This window comes from Oryctolagus cuniculus, chromosome 11, assembly GCF_051225735.1.
Source record: "Oryctolagus cuniculus isolate XC-2025 breed Fujian yellow rabbit chromosome 11, ASM5122573v1, whole genome shotgun sequence".
Lineage (NCBI taxonomy): Eukaryota > Metazoa > Chordata > Mammalia > Lagomorpha > Leporidae > Oryctolagus > Oryctolagus cuniculus.
This window is the reverse complement of record NC_142877.1, coordinates 119,426,607-119,443,189: the sequence shown is the minus strand read 5'-3', so window position 1 is coordinate 119,443,189 and position 16,583 is coordinate 119,426,607. Positions and strand designations below refer to the sequence as shown.

The following is a 16,583-nucleotide window of genomic DNA, read 5'->3' as shown; positions in this document are numbered from 1 at the left end:
TGGTCCCAACTCCAGAAGCCTACTGGGCACTGTGGAAGGACAGGAGGCTGAGTGTCCAGCACCCAGCCGGGGTCAGACGAGGCCTCGCACCCGCACTGTGGTCCAAGCAGACAGAGGAGCCCACGGCGCTCAGCCACACCTCCCAGCAGGTGCCGAGCCAGGTGCAAACCCAGAACTGCAGCCCCAGCCCTCGGTAGGGGGCTTCCTGTTCACGCTGCTCAGCCGGGACAGGACCTTCGTGCAGCTGTGTCAGGGCTCCACTGCCAAGGGGACCAGCCTGGACGAGGTGCTGGCCTGAACTGTTGCTCCTCCCGCTGCAGGTGGCCCAGGACCTGGGGAGGCTGCCCACTGCCCTGGCCAGCACCCGGAGTGTGAGCGTCGTTAACCTCCCACACACGCGGCAGACAACACACACGTGCCCCCCGGTCATGGGTGCGCTGACAAGTTACCCCACTGGGAGCTGGCGCCTCCCTGCCGAGTGCTCCTGGGTGCTAAGGCTGGGGGACACAGGACGGAGAGAACGCAAGAGAGAGAACCCGGCCAGAGCTTGCAGAAAACGAGCCAAGTTCAAGTCCAGGGCTGCGGAGGAAGAAGGGAAGTGAACCCAGCTCTGTGCTCGGCTGCACCAGGGAGTCGGGGCGGCCATGCGCTATAGAGGCTTTCAAAGGTGGGTTTATTGATTAACTCCCAGATTGACAGAACACACGACCCAACAAAAGACGAAATCCCCTTACGCTTATGATATGAACTCTGTGAAATATCTCAGCTAAGCCAGAAACGTGTGCTGGGAATGTCCTGAGCTACTGTCGTCTAAGAGCACCTGACAGGTGGGGCGCCCTCCTGGGACCGACCGTGCCTCCCCAGTGCCCGGACGGCTTCCTGCAGGGGGAGGGGACGCGTGGCCCCTGTCATCCTTCCAGCCCGCGAGATGGCACAGAGGCCAGGCCAGACCCCAGTCACCGGCCACTCTGGCCACCGCCACTGGGAGTGTCCACCCCTCAGCGGGCACTGAAGGCCATCCTGGGGCCCCGCCACAGCCAGCAGCGCTAATGCTGCCATCACGCTGGGTTTCCCTAAGCAGTGGACCTGCACCGACACCCTAAGCGGCCGGCTAGCTTTCCCTGAGACCAAGTCCATCGCCCTCGGGTTCAGTAAACCACGGGCTTCCCGCCCGAAACTGTGGGCAGAGTAGCTGCACACACAGTTCCCAGACCTGCCTCCTCGCTGACCCGAGACTCATCCCGCGGGAAAGTAGGGAGACGGCGCCGTGCCCAGCAGGTCTCTGCTCCCCGAGCAGCTCAGCTGGACCCGAGGACGGAGGGCCGGCAGCCCCAGCTTCGGTCCCCACTGGCGCGGGCGTCCAGGTGCAGGGGCACAGGGGCCCAGCGAGTCATGTTCTGGCCTGCAGGGCGGCGTGCTGGCCACTCCTCCGCCTTTGGGATCTGCAACAAAGAAAGCAAGCTAGCGCCGCAGCCGGTGCCCGGCCCACACTGCTGGCCGCGGAGCCCACTGCCCTGCACACCCTGGGCACCGGAGCTGGCCCAGCCCAGAGCCACGGCTTGCTCCGGCCCTCGGCGCTGAGCTGGGCTGATGGCGCCATCCTGTTCCTCCAAGCCCAGGGCCCTCCCAGCCGCTGGACGTGCACAGGCGTTGCCCATCGACAAGTCCTTGACAGCGTCCATCGGCTCCCTCGTGTAAACCAGCTCGCCTGCCAGGGTCGCCACCTCTGCCTGGAGCCGCTGTGTCCACCAGGCCCCAGGCTGCTGCCCCACGGAGCTTGCAACCGACACCTCCCGCTATCCTGGGAGCCCAGGGCAGCTGAAGGCCCCACAGGGTCTGCTGAGGCCCGGGCCCCCACGTCCTTCTGCTGCAGAGCCTGCTGCCAGCCGGGGCCATGGCCACAGTTACACGGCCACATGGCCATGTGGCCACGCTCCCAACGCAAAGCGGATCCTTCCACTCCCTAATCCTTCCACATCTGCCCACAGTAACACCACGCAGCCGAGGCCCCTCTCCTGAGGGCCTGCCACGTGCCAGGTGCCACGTGCCACGTGCTGTGCCACGTGCTGTTCCACAGGCTCCCACGAGCCTCCCAGAAGCCCGACAGAAGCATGAGGTGCACCCCCATCGAACAGGGAGGAGACCGAGGCCCGTGGTCTTCAGGACGAGGCCCGATCCTTGCACCGGAGTGAGGGCCTCTGGCTCTGGGCCGCATTCAGAGGCAGCGGCACCTCCCAGACTGCACTGCCAGCCCCCCCTCGCGGCTGTGATCCCCACGTCCATGGTGGGAGGCAGGGGATCTGCACTAAAGGCACCCCCGTCCTGCCCTGACCGGGCCCACTCCTCCCTTGTCACAGCCACTCTCGGGCCCCACCCCTCCCATGCTGTCTGGCTCCTGACCTCCGCCCTCACCCCTGCCCCTGCTTCCTGGTCGAGCTCTCTCCTCCTTCCAGCAGGGGGCACCAGTGGCCACACCCGACGAGTGGGGGGGCTCCCCAGCTGCTGCGCAGGTCGGCCTGGGCCACGGATTCCAGCAGGTGCCCTGCGCCCTTTGGGGGGCTCGGCCGCCTCCCACAGAGCAGAGCCCACCACTCGGGGAGCGCCCAGGTGTTCCTAGGACACTGCGTGAGGTCCCACCGGAGGAGAGGGGCGCCCACCTGGCACACACGCCAGCAGTCCGGGCGCTTACCTGGAGGCAGGGAGCAGACACGAGGTCAAGCGGGCAAACATCTGGGACACCAGCCACTGCAGCCACTGGACGTCGTCGGGGAGGTCGGGGAGCCACAGCACCAGTCTGCAGAACACCCCAACACCACCATGTGCTTGTGCCCGTACACACTCACCGTGCAGGTGCACATGTCCACACACGTGTGCTCGGCGTGTCGGCACGAGGGCGAGCCCAGCACAGCGTGAACACGGCGCGGCTGTCACAGAGGGACGCTGCGAGTGTCGCCCCGTGTCACCCCGCGTCCTGCACGGATGCGCTCCCGGGAGGTGGACACTGCCAGTTTGGGTGAGCCGAGAGTAACAGCTCACAGAAGACGAGCCCAGAGGTGAAGAGGCAAAGAGATGGAGAATCAGGAAAGAGGGAGAGAGGGACAGACAGGAACCCAACCCAGGAGGTCAAACACCTCACGAGGGCCCCGAGAGCAGGAGGAGCCATGGACGTCACACCGGGAGGCCACGCCCCAGGGCTGGCGAGCGAGTGAAAGGGACTCGCGCCCGGGCCCAGCCGTGTCCGGCCCAGGTCCCCGGCATCTGCAGAGAAAGCAGAACGCGGCCAGCGCCGGACCCCGGTTCACAACCCAGGACGGAGCCGCGTCTCCACACCCCGGGAGGAAGCGACGTGCCCCCTGCAGGCCACCGCAGCCGTGCCAGAGCCGGACGCCATGTGGACAGGCCCGCGGGCTGGCGCTCACACAGCCACCGTGTGCACGTCTCCGGGAAGCCACTCGAGACCCCGAGAAGCAGGAAGGTGGGAGGCCCAGGAAAGACGAGAGCAGCAGGACCCACCCCGACGCAGTGGGCACGGAGACCCCAGGCGGGTCGGGGCCAGGACCTCCCGAGGATCCCGTGGGTCAGCGTGTGCTCCCTCTCAGGGTCCCAGAGCCCGAATCCAGTCCCCTCCCTCACAAACACGGAACCTGGCACCGGGCCGCCAAGTCCCAAGCGCTCTGTGGCACCTGGGCGCCTGTGCCTCCTCGTGCCGCCAGGCTGCTGGTTCCGCTTCCCTGACCCCCGTTCTCGGCTTCTCTTAGCTCTGGTCTTGTTTACGGTCAGATCAGGACGATGCCGTTTCTCACCAAGTGCCTCCCGTTTCTCAGTAACCCACCGGGCGTCCTAACCGCAAATCACACCCAAGACCACTGCAGCTCAGAGAGGTCGGGCCACTGGCCTGAGGTCGCACAGCTTAGAAACCGCAGGCCCCGCTGGTCGGTCACCTAGCTGTGACTCTCAGTACTGAGGTCAGAGAAGAGGAAGCAATGGCCTCACTCGCTGGCTGGCAGCCTCCTCCAGGAGGCGCCCTTCACGTCCAGGGCCTGGCAGCCTCCTCTCACGCCCTGTGCCAGGGCCAGGGAGCTGCGGCACAGAGGGGCAGACTCTACTGTCCGGGGTCACACGGCCGGGACGGGACCGGGGGCGTCTGAGTGGGGTGAGCTGCTGACCACTCTGCCTGGCGTCGGCGAGTTCTGGGGACGCCCACTCTGCCCTCCTGCGGCTGACAGTGGTCTTAAGGAACCAAGTCTGGAACCAGAGATGGGACTGCCCTACGCTCTACCACGCTCGTGTGCTCGGAAAGACAAACCGGCTCCAGGGGCAGCAAGGACCCCGCTTCCGGACCGCCCAACTACTCAGCTCCGTGGCCCAGAGCCGCGACCCCCACCTCTCCAGGCCTCCGTCTCCCCAGCCACCCAAGGCCAGCGCCAGCTCCTAAGTCCCCAGGGGTTCCGGAGCTCCCACAGAGTGACAGATCAGGACAGGAGAGCAACTTCCGGGCCACTGCCTGGGGGCTGAGCTGCACCCGGCTGTGTGAGGCGCCCCCACTGCCCTCCCACCGCCAAGGCCTGGAACCCGGAGCCGAGCCCAGGAGGAGGAGGCAGAGCAGAGCGGCGGGGAGGCTCACCCCCGCACGGCGGCGATGGCGGACTCCACGGGCAGGGTGCAGGGCAGCATTGCGTAGGACACGACCCTCACGGGCAGCAGGTTGCAGATCTGGCTCAGGTACCCACCTCTGTCTTTAATCGTTTCGTTCAGAACTGAAAGAGGCGACATGGAGACAGCCCTCCCACCTGCGCCAAGAACCCATCCCTTCACCCCAGCCACACCTGGGACTCTGCAGCCCCTGCCCCTCGCCCAGGTCCCGCCCCCTCTTCCTGGTCCCGCCCCCTCTTCCTGAGGTCTCCCATCACGTCAGCCTGGGCAGCTGCAGCTCGTGGGGCATCCATAGCTCAAGTTCAAGGACCTGTGTCTGGTCCACCTTTGAATTTCTGCAGCTGCCCGACTCAGACGCTGGTCTGTGGGCTGGTCGGTCTGTCCGACACTGTCCCCCGTCAGCTGGACGCCTTGCCAACGGCAGTAACCTTCCAGTCTCGGGGCCAGGAGGCACTGCAGGTGGCCACACCTCCCATGTCCTCAGGGGGTGGGCGGGACAAGGACCTCTCTGGGGCCTTGCGGAGGAGGACACTGACCCAATCAGCGCAGTCCCCACCTGCTGACATCATCACCACAGAGGGTGGGGCTTGACCTTCGGAATTTTGGGTCCACTCATTAGTGGACGGCACACTGGAATACTGCACCACTGGGGGGACACGGGGTGGGGGGACGGGGAAGGAGGCCTGGGGACAGGCGGGCAGGTGAAGCCAGCAGGCATGGCCGGAGTCCCCAAGGTAGGACCCCAGACCCCGCACAAAACCACAACCCCCCAGGGAGGCAGAGCAGGAAGGTGGGGGAGGGGCCCATGGCGGGGGGCTCACTGCAGTCTGTGCACCTTGGTCAGGACCCTGCGGAAGGGAGGCCTGGCAGGGGGAAGGGGTGGGTGGGAGGCGGAGGCAGCCCGGGCCCTGTGGCTGGGAGCTGGTGTCCCCGCCCGCCCCCTCCCGGGCGAGCTGGCACCTGCGGTGAGCCTGGGAGACATGGTCTGCAGCACGCCGTCGTCCCAGGGCAGGATGCTGGCACGCAGGTGCTGCAGCAGCGCGTCCCCCTCGGGCCCGGGGGACGGCTCCGGGCTGGTGCCCTCCCCGCACGGCGCGTGGGCCTCCGGTGCCCGCTCTGCGGGGGGCAGGCTCAGACAGCGCTGGGGCCTGCTACAGATGCCTGCGGGGAATCAGACAAGCCCGTCAGGCGCAGGTGGGAAGCAGGGGTCAGCGCGTCCCCCTCGCCCCCAGCAGCGAGGTGGCCAGCACCGGGGGACACCGCAGGCCGTCACTGTCTCAACAGCAGCCCAGCAGCAGAGGCCTCGCCCGAAGCCACGCAGCTGTGAGCTGGGCTCCCGGCTCCACCTCTCGCCAGCTGTGCCCCACCTCCACATCTGGGTTCGGCGGTTGGAAGGCAAAGCTGAGAGTTCACCAAGAGCAGTTGAACTAGCGGTCAAGCCTGAGCAGGCACCTCGCGGCAGGCCCGAAGGCAGCCCAGCCGCGGCCGCCACGCCATCCTCTGCCTTGTTCAGCTGAGGATCCCGAAGCAGAGAGGGTGAGAGATTTGCCCCACGTCAGCCAGCTGGGCCGCGGCAGAGCCAGGATTGGAATCTAGGACTGATGTCACGGGGCTGGGTGGGGCCACAGCAGGTTCAGCTGCAGCCTGTGACGCTGGCATCCCACGTGGGCGCCGGTTGTGGCCCGGCTGCTCCGCTTCCCATCCAGCTCCCTGCTGTGGCCTGGGAGAGCAGTGGAAGATGCCCAAGTGTTTGGGCCCTGCACCCACGTGGGAGACCCGGAAGAAGCTCCTGGCTCCTGGCTTCAGCCTGGCCCCGCTCTAGCTGTTGTGGTCATCTGGGGAGTGAACCAGAGAATGGAGGATGTCTCTCTCTCTCTCTGTCTTTCCTTCCGTCTGTAACTCTTACAAATAAACAATAAAATATTAAAAAATAAAAAAAAGGACAATCTTACCAACGCACAGCCCGGGAAGAGGCAGAGTCAGGGACACCGCACGGCCGGGTCTCACAGGACTCGCCTGCCGGGCTGGGGCACGGCACCTCCGCGGGCCCGGCTCAGCCCTGGCTTCCGGCCTCGGCTAAGAAAGCCCAGGGACGCCGCTCGGGGCCAGCACCTCGGCTGCCACACTTCCGCTCCCCCGGATCTCTCCGAGCCTGTGGCAGACCCCGTCTGTCCCCAGGGAGACACGGGTTCCCCGAGGGACGTCCAACGGGCAGTACGGCAGCTGTCCGGCCAGACCCACTCCACTGAGGGCCTGGCCCCTCCCAGCTGCTGAGACGGACGGAGCTGGGCCTTCATCGTGAGTCTTCCTCTTCCCACATCCCGCATCGGTCATTGGGTCCCCCTTCTTTTTTTTTAAAGACTTATTTTATTTATTTGGAAGTCAAATGAGAGCGCACGAGCCTTCCATCTGCTGGTTCACTCCCAGTGGCCACAGTGGCCAGGGCTGGGCCAGCCAAACCCAGGAGCTCTATGCGGGTCTCCGCCATGGGTGCAGGGCCCGAGCACTTGCCCATCTTCTGCTGCTTTTCCGGGCCAGCAGCAGGGAGCCGGGTCAGAAGTGGAGCAGCCGGGACTCGAACCGGCACGCAGATGGGACACCGGCAGTGCAGCCGGCAGCGGCTTGACCCACTGTGCCACAGCGCCGGCCCCCTGGGACCCTTATAATCGTCTCCTTCTCACTCCCCGGCCGCCTCCTGGGCCTCCGGGCCGCCAGTCTCCCCATCTCTGCTCTGCCGCTGCAGGGGCCACCCAAGCTCTCTGCTCACCCCCATGCCTGCTCCAGGACCCTCAGTGGCTCCCTACCCCCACCACGTCCACAGGCCCGGCTGCCCCTCTGTGCCCCTGGCCACTGATCCTGCCCGCTCTTCTCCACCCAGCTCGGTAACCCCACCCCAGGTCGCCTCCACAGCTGTGGCTTGCAGGCTGCACCTCTGAGGGCCCCGTGCCTGGTGCCCGGCGTGGATTCGCACCCTCCAGGCTCTACTTCCCCAGGCCTGGGCGAACCCCGGGTCCTCCCGTGAGCGTGCCCCCCGCCCTTACTTCCGCTCGCTGCTCCCCCGAGACCGGCAAGGGCCGCGTTCCGGGCACTGCAGCGTCCCCAGCACACAGCCAGTTGTGTGGCACCCAGAAGGGCGGAAGGGACACCTTTGAGTAGAGAAGTGTGCACCTGTCCTTCTAAACGCACTGTCTCCTTGGCCTTGGCCAGGCCAGTTCAGAGCATCCACACGCGGGCCAGGAGCTCCCAACACGTCCACTATTCGGTTCATCTCAACACTTCTGCGGCCTGAGGCCCTCAGCCGCAGGCCAGGACGTGAGCCAGGAACTGGCCCAGCAAGGAGGACAGACCAGTGCAGCCAGCGTGGCCCGCACTGCGTGGGAGACGGCGACTGCACAGGCTGCCAGGAGGCACACACAGCTCCCGTTCTCCACGAAGCTACCCCCCGGCTCGGGGACCCGCAGGCCCTGCCGTACCGTTCTCTTCCAGGAACCTGAGCGCGTCCAAGTACCCGCGAACGCATATCTCTCCCAGCACCTGCAAGCAAACCAGCAGCAGCGGTCACGAAGCCGCCACCCCGACGCCTCTGCACGCACAGACGCAGCTAAACACCCTCCCGGCTTCCAGCGCGCCCGAGCCCGGCACAGCTGCCTCAGGCTGAGCCGAGGGTGCCCCTCTGGGAGCTTCCCTGGGGATGGGGCTGTGGCGTCACCGCCCACGGGGACACAGCAGGCACCCCAGCTCCACCACGGCGCCAGTTTCTCTGGGCTTCCGTGGTCCTGGCTCGAGCCTGCACCTATCAAAGGTCAAGGCCGTTCGCGCTGTCACTGGGACACCACGGCTGCCTCCTCTCTCCAGCTGTGCGCGTGCCCGCAGGACACCCGGCCTGGACCTTTCTCCCGGGAGCTCGAGCTGTGGGTGTGCACCGTGTGCTCCAGTGGGAAGGTGTTGGTGTGAGCCCGCCCCCTGCCCAGTCCCTCCCCGGGACTCTGCCAGCAGGGAGGCCATCATTGCCAAGCTGTGCTTGGGGCGCTCCATCAACGGCCAGGTCTGCTCTGTCGGTCTGCGGGGCGAGCAGCTGGAGCGCCAGGCAGGCCGGAGGGCCCCTCCCCTGCCGCCCACTCACCTTGACGTCCGGGGGGAAGAGTGCGCGGGTCATGAGGTAGACGTTGCCCAGGCAGAGGCGCAGGCTGAGGTTGGTGACGTTCACGTGCAGGAAGTTGGTGGACTTGACTTTGGGACAGATGTCATGCTCCCCGTAGAAGGGGGACACCGTGATGGTCGTCCTGGTGTCGATGCAGGGGACGTTGTCACTCGCCCCTCCGTCCATGTATCGCTTAAGGAAGGGAGGACAGGGCGGCACTGCCTGGAGGAAGCCGGGCCGGCAGCCACGGCAGGACACCTGCTCTGAAGTCAGCCTTGCACCACTTCCCTCCTGGGGCGTGTTGGGTCAGGCCAGGCTCTGCGCTGGCACTCAGGGTTGCTGGGCACTGCCGCACAGGGCGCCCACTGCGTGACAGGGCCTGGCCACGCGGCACCGCAGACTGAAGTCCAGCCTGTGTTCTGCTGGCCAGGTGGGTGCCCGTAGGTGCGCGGGCAAGGTGACGAAGGGACCAGGTCTGTGCCCGCAGACTGAGCAGGATGTGCACAGAGACGGCCCTCGTCAAATCCAGACCCCGCCCCCGCTGCTGCTTGGGAAACCTGGGCTAAGATACTTAACCTGTGAGCCGGCCTCCTTCAACTTCTTGAAAATGAGCGACTTGAGGGACTAAGTCAGAGTTACAGAGAGAGAGAGGGAGAGAGAGAGAGAGAGGGAGGAAGAGAGAGAGAGGGAGAGGGGGAGAGGGGGAGAGAGAGGGAGAGAGAGGGAGAGAGAGAGGGAGGGGGAGAGGGGGAGGGGGAGAGGGGGAGAGAGAGAGAGGGCGAGAGAGGGAGAGAGACAGGGAGAGAGAGGGAGAGAGAGAGAGGGGGAGAGAGAGAGGGAGGGGAGAGGGGGAGGGGGAGAGGGGGAGAGAGAGAGAGGGGGAGAGAGAGGGAGAGAGAGAGGGAGGGGGAGAGGGGGAGAGGGGGAGAGAGAGAGGGGGGGAGAGAGAGGGAGAGAGAGAGGGAGGGGGAGAGGGGGAGAGAGAGGGAGAGAGAGGGAGAGAGAGAGGGAGGGGGAGAGGGGGAGGGGGAGAGGGGGAGAGAGAGAGAGGGCGAGAGAGGGAGAGAGACAGGGAGAGAGAGGGAGAGAGAGAGAGGGGGAGAGAGAGAGGGAGGGGAGAGGGGGAGGGGGAGAGGGGGAGAGAGAGAGAGGGAGAGAGAGAGGGAGAGAGAGAGGGAGGGGGAGAGGGGGAGAGAGTCTTCCACCCACTGGTTTCCTCCCCAAGTGGCTGCAACAGCCGGAGCTGGGCCAGGCTGAAGCCAGGAGCCAGGAGCTTCTTCCCGGTCTCCCACTCAGGTGCAGGGGCCCAAGCACTTGGGTCATCTTCCATTGCTTTCCCAGGCCACAGCAGAGAGCTGGATGGGAAGTGGAGCAGCGGGGACTCGAACTGGTGCCCATATGGGATGCTGGCTGGCACTGCAGGCGGTGGCTTTACCCGCTATGCCACAGCACCGGCCCTCTTTGAGGGACTTTTGAGATGGAAACAAAACAATGAACGTGGGACCAGCGCTGTGGCACAGCAGGTTAAGACACTGCCTGTGACACCAGCATCCCACAGGGCACCGGTCTGAGTCCCGGCTGCTCCACTTCTGATCCAGCTCCCTGCTGTGGCCTGGGAAAGCAGCGGAGGACGCCCAAGTGCCTGCACCCCTGCACCCACGTGGGAGGCTCAGAGAAAGCTCCCGGCTCCTGGCTTTGGCCTGGCTCAGCGCTGGCCACTGCAACTATTTAGGGAGTGAACCAGCAGAGGGAAGCTCCCGCTCTCTGCCCACCTGGAACTCTGCCTTTCAAATTAATAAATAAATCGAGAGGGGGGGGTGTGCAAAGCGGCCCAGCTATCACCAGTACAGTGGGGAGGCAGATCTCGATTTGCCTGGGGTGACCACTGACCGCTGAGGGCTCCTCTAATCAGGGCTGGCAGAGGGCCTGGCAGAGCGGCTCTGGGCAATGAAGCATTGCCACGCAAGGACGGCGCTGCGGCGTCACGCAAACCACGAGCGCCTCTGTGCTGTCCTCCCACACCAAGCCACGGCAGCTCACGCCACGGCAGCTCACGCCACGGCAGCTCGGCACCCCTACCGGCGGGGGCACAGGGTCCTTGGGCCGTGGGACGTGAGCAGGCTCCCCGGCCTCCATCCTCCAGACGCCAGGGCGCGCCCTCGGGGTCCCCCATGTGTGCCGGCAAGCCCTGGGAAGAGCCAGCACCTCGCGCCTCAGTTCCACGCCCCTGCCCTTGCCACCCCAGACAGCGTGGCGGGCACACAGGTCTGCTGAATGCGGTCGAATCCCAGCGCTGTGTGGCCACACCACGGGCTGCAGAGGACCCAGCAGGACCCAGCAGGGACTGAGACCCTGAGCCAGGAGAAAAGCCAGAATCGAGCCAGGGCTGTGAACTCTCGTGGGTCATGCGATGCCCACAGGAAGCCACAGGCGGGATGGGGGCAGGGGACAATGTCAGAATCCAAAACATGCTTCAGCCACTCAGCCAGGCCCCAATGCACCTGTGGACCCCTGCGCTGTCCCACAGTGAGCTAAGACACACCCACCCAGAGTGGGCAGCAGCGGGTGGCTGGAGCCGCAGTTCCCAGAGCAAGCCTGTCTCCATTCCCCTGGCAGGCACAGGGCGACTGAGCCCATCTCCCTGTCTCCATTCCCCTGGCAGGCACAGGGCGACTGAGCCCATCTCCCTTCCATGGAGAGGACTCAGGGAGGCGCTGCGGAGCGGGACCTGGCTCCTAACAGGTGTCTCCCCCACACCTGTGCCCTCCGCACCTGACCCTGCCTATGCCACCTGCAGGATGTCATCAGCTACGCTGCTGCTGTTCTCACGAGTTCCAGAACAGCCCTAAGAGGCTAGAACCTCGGAGCCCAGACTCGCTGGTGTCGGGCCAGCCTTGCAGCTGGGTGGCAGGAGCCGGCGACGGTGCTCGGGAAAGGCAGGACACGTCCTACCTCCCCCGAGAACAGCCCGGCCTCACGAGGGGAGACTGGAGGTGCTCCAGGGGGGTTCGGGGCAGACCGAACGAGCCGGCCGCTTCACCTGCCCACAGCGAGCTCACGACCTGCCCAGGGGTAAACCTGGCCGCCCGGGCAGCCCGGGAGTGGGCCCAGCTGAGGATTCTCTGTCTGAAAGGCCGAGAGGCACGAGGCGTGGGGCGTGGTGCTGGGTGCCCCGGCCGAGTACAGGAGAGCGCCCCCCAGCCCAGTCCCGCTGCCACACGTACCTCACCCCTGAAGGCAGGAGGGATGACACCAGAGTAGAAGGGGATGAAGCAGGAACAGAGCAGGGCCTGCAAGACCCAAGGCTGTGAGGCCGGGGCCGGGCGCGCTCCCTCCCCTGGGCCTCCGCGGCCCTGCTCACAGCACAACCCCCCAGTGCCCACTGAGCGGGGAACCAACGCGGCACCGGTACTTCAGGTCCTGTCTGCAGGGGTCTTCAACAAATTCAGAAAAATCCAAGGCAGAAAAACCCAGCCCATGGACCCTCACGAGCTTCAACTCTCTGTCCCTACCCCCATGGGAGTGCGCGGGGTCTCTGCAAACAGGACCCAGAGAGGACCACTCGCGGCCACAAGGGGCGAGCTTGGTGCTTCTCCCCGCCTCACGTTCCCTGGATCCCTGTGGGGCTGATGGGCCACAGACACACACAAAGACACACCCAGAGACACACACACAGACATACACAGAGACACACACACAGACACAGAGACAAACACAGATACACACACACACAGACACAGAGACAAACACAGACACACACACACACAGACACACACACAGACACAGAGACAAATACAGATACACACACACACACAAATCACACACAAACACAGACACACACAGAGACACACACAGAGACACACAGACACACACACAGACATATACAGACTCTCACACACACACACACACACACACCCTCCTCTGCGAGGCCTGAGAGTCTAAGCCTCTAACAAGCTCCTGGGACCACACTGCTGCAGCTGGGACGGACAGTCCGGCTACTGAGAAGAACCTTCCAGAAACAAGGCGAGCAGAGACTGAGGCTGGCTGCGGAGCCGCGGGCCCTGCTCACCAGGTGGCTGCCTCGCAGGGACCTGTGCTCAGCAAGATGAAGTCATCGTGCCAGACGCCCCCTGGGAGCACCAGCCACGTGACATCCCAAAGCCGCTCCCTGCGCTACGCTGAGAACAGACGCGAACAAGACCCCGGAAGCGAGCTGGTCCCGGGGCACGGAGGGTGCAGAGGGGAGGGACACACAGGGTCGGATGCGGGAGCCTACGCTGGGGGAGCGTGGGGTTGTTTGTAGAACCGCCTGGGACCAGATCTCTGAGCGTCCCCGGGGCTTCCCGTCAGCGCCCGGACAGGCAGGCTACTCACGTCCACGACCTCCTCCTTGGAGTGGAAGTCGGACACCAGCACGTTCTCCCCGTCCGACACCCTGGTGAGCGAGATGCTCACTCTGCCCGAGACGATCCGGTGCACGTTGGCCGGCAGGTAGAGCTGCAGTTGGTTCCGGATGTACCTGCCCAGGTTGAAGGAAGGATGCAGGACGCCAATGTTCCGGCGCCTGGCCTCCCGGGCCATGTCCATGAGGACCTGCAGAGTCTTGTCTGCGGGTGGGAGAGAGAACGAGAGCAGGTACTGCAGGGGGCCCGGAACCCCGCCTGGCAGCCAGGAAGCTGCCGACGCTCTACCGGACCTGTGCCGACCTGCTCCCCACATACGGCCACCGAGTCCCTGACAGGTGGCTGGTCTGAATGAAGACGTGTGAAATACGGGGCTGGCATTGCAGGGCGGTGGGGGAAGCTACCAGGGCACCAGCATCCCATGTAAGTGCCGGTTCGAGTCCCACCTGCCCCACTTCTGATCCAGCTCCCTCCAAATGTGCCTGGGACAGCAGTGGGAAATGGCACAAGCACTTAGACCCCCGCCACTCATGTGGGAGACTGGGATGAGCTCCAGGCACCTGGCTTCAGCCTGGCCCAAGCCCACCCAGTGTGGCCATTTGTGAGCGAACCAGTGGCTGGAAAACCTCTTTTTCTCTGTCTCCCTCTCTGTGACTCTGACTTTCAAATAAATAAAGAAATCTTTTAAAAGTGTGAGATACATACCGATTTCAAAGGCTCAATATGTATGGAATCTCTTGTTCATAATGGTTTATATTAGATCAGTGCATAAATGTAACATTTTGGATAGAGAAGGCTCAGTGAAATCAATTTCTCCTGTGTCTGGGGGTTTTTTCTCCGTGTGATCCGCATATGTAGAATGACACACGTGGCTTGTGTACTTCTCTGGTAGCACAGCCGCCCATTTCCTGGGCCCAGGTGAGCCCTCCCCCCCACCATGCCCCCACCAAAGCAGAGGCCAGGAACACAGCAGCACCAGCTTCGGCACAGGTCATCCGGACCCTGTAGGACCCCACAGAAGGGACCTGGACCTGCGTTTGAATCCTCTGTCCACCTCTCGCCAACAGAGACCACAGTAAGCCACCTCACCGCCTGTTCAACGTAGGACAAGATTCACCCGACATCTGGGGACACAGAGGATCAGGTACAATTCCGTGTGTAAGGGATTCGACCAAGGCAAGTCCTAGAAAATAACTCGTGCCCCTACGGAGCGTGACTAGGGGGCCGGCACTGACCCCCCACCCAGCCTGCTCCCCTCTGCCCTGGTGTGAAGGACCACCCCTCCCAGCCCAAGCCCCCGCCTGCTACGAATCCTGGGACGCATGCTGTCGGATAGACCCTGGCCCAACCTGATCCATCTAGGACTTGCTTCATGAGTCCCCGCTGTTCCCTCACCTCCGCTAAGCCTAGCCGGAACGGATGGACATGCGTGCAGCTGGAGGCCTCTGTCCGTCTCTCCTGACACAGACCTGGGCTCGGAAGCCTGGGAAACGCCGCTCAAAGCTCCCTGGGAGGCAGGGGCGCAAGCAGGACCTTGGGTCCCTGCAACACAGAGGGTGGCTCGTGACAACACCTCCAGATCCACTTTCCAGGAGCTGAGGTCCCTGAGGCTCCCCGCGTCCACAGAGCACAGCCCTCAGGCTGCACCTGCCGGGTGCTCAGTTAGGAGCCCCCACCCCCACCGCGCCGGCCAATGCTGGAGGCCCCGGCTTGCCTTTCAGGCTGCGGGGGTCAGTACACGTTAATCTCACCCCGATTCAACATTCCTCCATGCGGTGCCCACGGGCCACCTGGGGACACAGGCGCTGACTTTCATCATTGCTAACGCCACGGTGTGCAGATGGTCAGCAGGCCAGTCTAATCCTCCCAGGAGGCCACACTTCCTGCCCTTTGCTCCTCTCCCCGGCTGGGGAGGGCAGACAGATGGGCAGGCAGACAGATGGGCAGGCAGCCAGGAAGCTCTCTCTCCTAATCCCCAAATCCGTCAGCCCAGGGTCTGCTCATCCATCCGGCCCAATGGCAGGGCTTCCTGTCCTGGAGGGGCTTCCCCACTCACCCCCTGCCGGCACTGGCCAGCAGAGCAAAGAGTAAATTGTTCCGAGCCCAGACAAACAGGGGCTGACAAAAGGGCATTTTCTTCCCACGTGGGGACAGCTCCATGATGCCACCTGCCTGAGGCACTGCCCCCGGCTCAGAACCCACCGCCTGCGGCACACTGGCAACCCGAAAGGATGCCACACCCTCGGAGTTGGGTCTTGGCAAGACACAAAGCCCCTGTGTCCCTCTGGCCAGCACGCCAAGGGACACACGGACTCCACCCCACAGCATCTCACTTCCAGCGGCCCTGCACCAGGCCGCTAAAGGAGAGGGAGGAGTGAGAGAGAGATGAGGGCGTGATGTCCAGGGGTCCACTCCAGCCCCCCAGGAAGTCTCCCCAACACGGGGGAGGGAAGGAGACACTTTCCCATCCCACTCCTCTCCCCAGCGCTATGCCGAACCAGCTGGAGGACCCCAGGTCACCCCCGAGAGGCTACGCAGAGCCCAGAGGGGCAGTGGCTCCTGTCCCTGGGTCTCCTAGGTGGGACACGGGCCAGGGTCTCCCTGTACTCAGACCCCCAACACGCCCACCACGCCCACCACCCGCAAACAGGCTCTTGTATAGCTCTGCCCGTGGGTCGCCCAGGGCAAGCCCGACTCCCAGTCCCAGGAGGACTCCCTTGGTGACCGGGCGCTGGGGCAGATGGCCCTGGGCTCCGGAAGCCTCCACGCCCGCCAGGTCCCCGTGGGCGCCCACGCCCAGAGGAGCAGGGCCTCGGGCGTGTGCCCTGCCCGCGAGCAGCCGGGCCTGGGGCGGGCCCCTGCAGGACGCACCCCGCGACCCCGGGGGTCCCCCGCACGCACCCAGCGGCATCCCACAGAGGAAAGTGACACAGTGCAGCGCCCCGGCGGAGCAGCCCAAGAACATGCGCGCGTCTCGAAGGAGGTGCGGGGCGTGCTCGCTCAGGCAGCGGGTAGCCCCGACGTGATAGAAGCCCATGAAGCCGCAGCCCGCGAAGGACAGGCTCCAGCCGTGCTCCGGGTCGTACATGGCGGCGCGGGGCCGCGCGGGACGGGGATGCGAGGGACCGCAGTGACCAGCGCCAGTTCTGGCTCTGAGCACGCAACCCAGCAGCCACTCAGATACCCTGCGTGACGTCACTGGGCCCGCCCCCGCCGATGCAAATGAACCGACGACTGGCCAATGGGCGGGCGGGACGCTCCCCTCCCTCCTTTCCTCCGGGGGCGGGGCGAGAGGCGGGGCCGGCGCAGGGCGCAGCCCGGGAGCGCCGCGGACCCGGGAGAGCGCGCCGCAAACTCCCGGTGGCGCCGGCTCTTCACCTCTTTGC

At 65.0% G+C, this 16,583-nt stretch overlaps 1 protein-coding gene across 2 annotated transcripts; it reads right to left on the bottom strand.

Moving 5' to 3' along the window:
• Positions 1-240: 240 nt before the first annotated feature.
• On the bottom strand, positions 241-16,365 carry LOC100344884 (1-acylglycerol-3-phosphate O-acyltransferase PNPLA3). Of its 2 annotated transcripts, XM_008252201.5 has the most exons (9): positions 16,099-16,365; positions 13,169-13,401; positions 12,019-12,084; positions 8,777-8,986; positions 8,127-8,187; positions 5,614-5,814; positions 4,625-4,757; positions 2,690-2,794; positions 241-1,442 (listed from the first exon to the last, which is right to left on the bottom strand). In XM_008252201.5, the coding sequence occupies exons 1-9, from the start codon at positions 16,283-16,285 to the stop codon at positions 1,391-1,393; spliced, it is 1,248 nt and encodes a 415-aa protein (XP_008250423.4). In that variant the 5' UTR covers positions 16,286-16,365; the 3' UTR covers positions 241-1,390. The 2 variants fall into 2 exon arrangements, with proteins under 2 accessions (XP_008250423.4, XP_089163834.1); XM_089307708.1 differs by lacking the exon at positions 241-1,442 and having other exon boundaries at positions 2,686-2,794.
• Between the last annotated feature and the right edge of the window lie 218 nt (positions 16,366-16,583).

Coding starts and splice junctions, on each gene's coding strand:
- LOC100344884 (XM_008252201.5), bottom strand. CDS start 16,285: ATGTACGACCCGGAGCACGGCTGGAGCCTGTCCTTCGCGGGCTGCGGC. Junction 8,188..8,776: donor TCTTCCCCCCGGACGTCAAG/GTGAGTGGGCGG, acceptor GTTTGCTTGCAG/GTGCTGGGAGAGATATGCGT. Junction 5,815..8,126: donor CAGGTTCCTGGAAGAGAACG/GTACGGCAGGGC, acceptor GATTCCCCGCAG/GCATCTGTAGCAGGCCCCAG.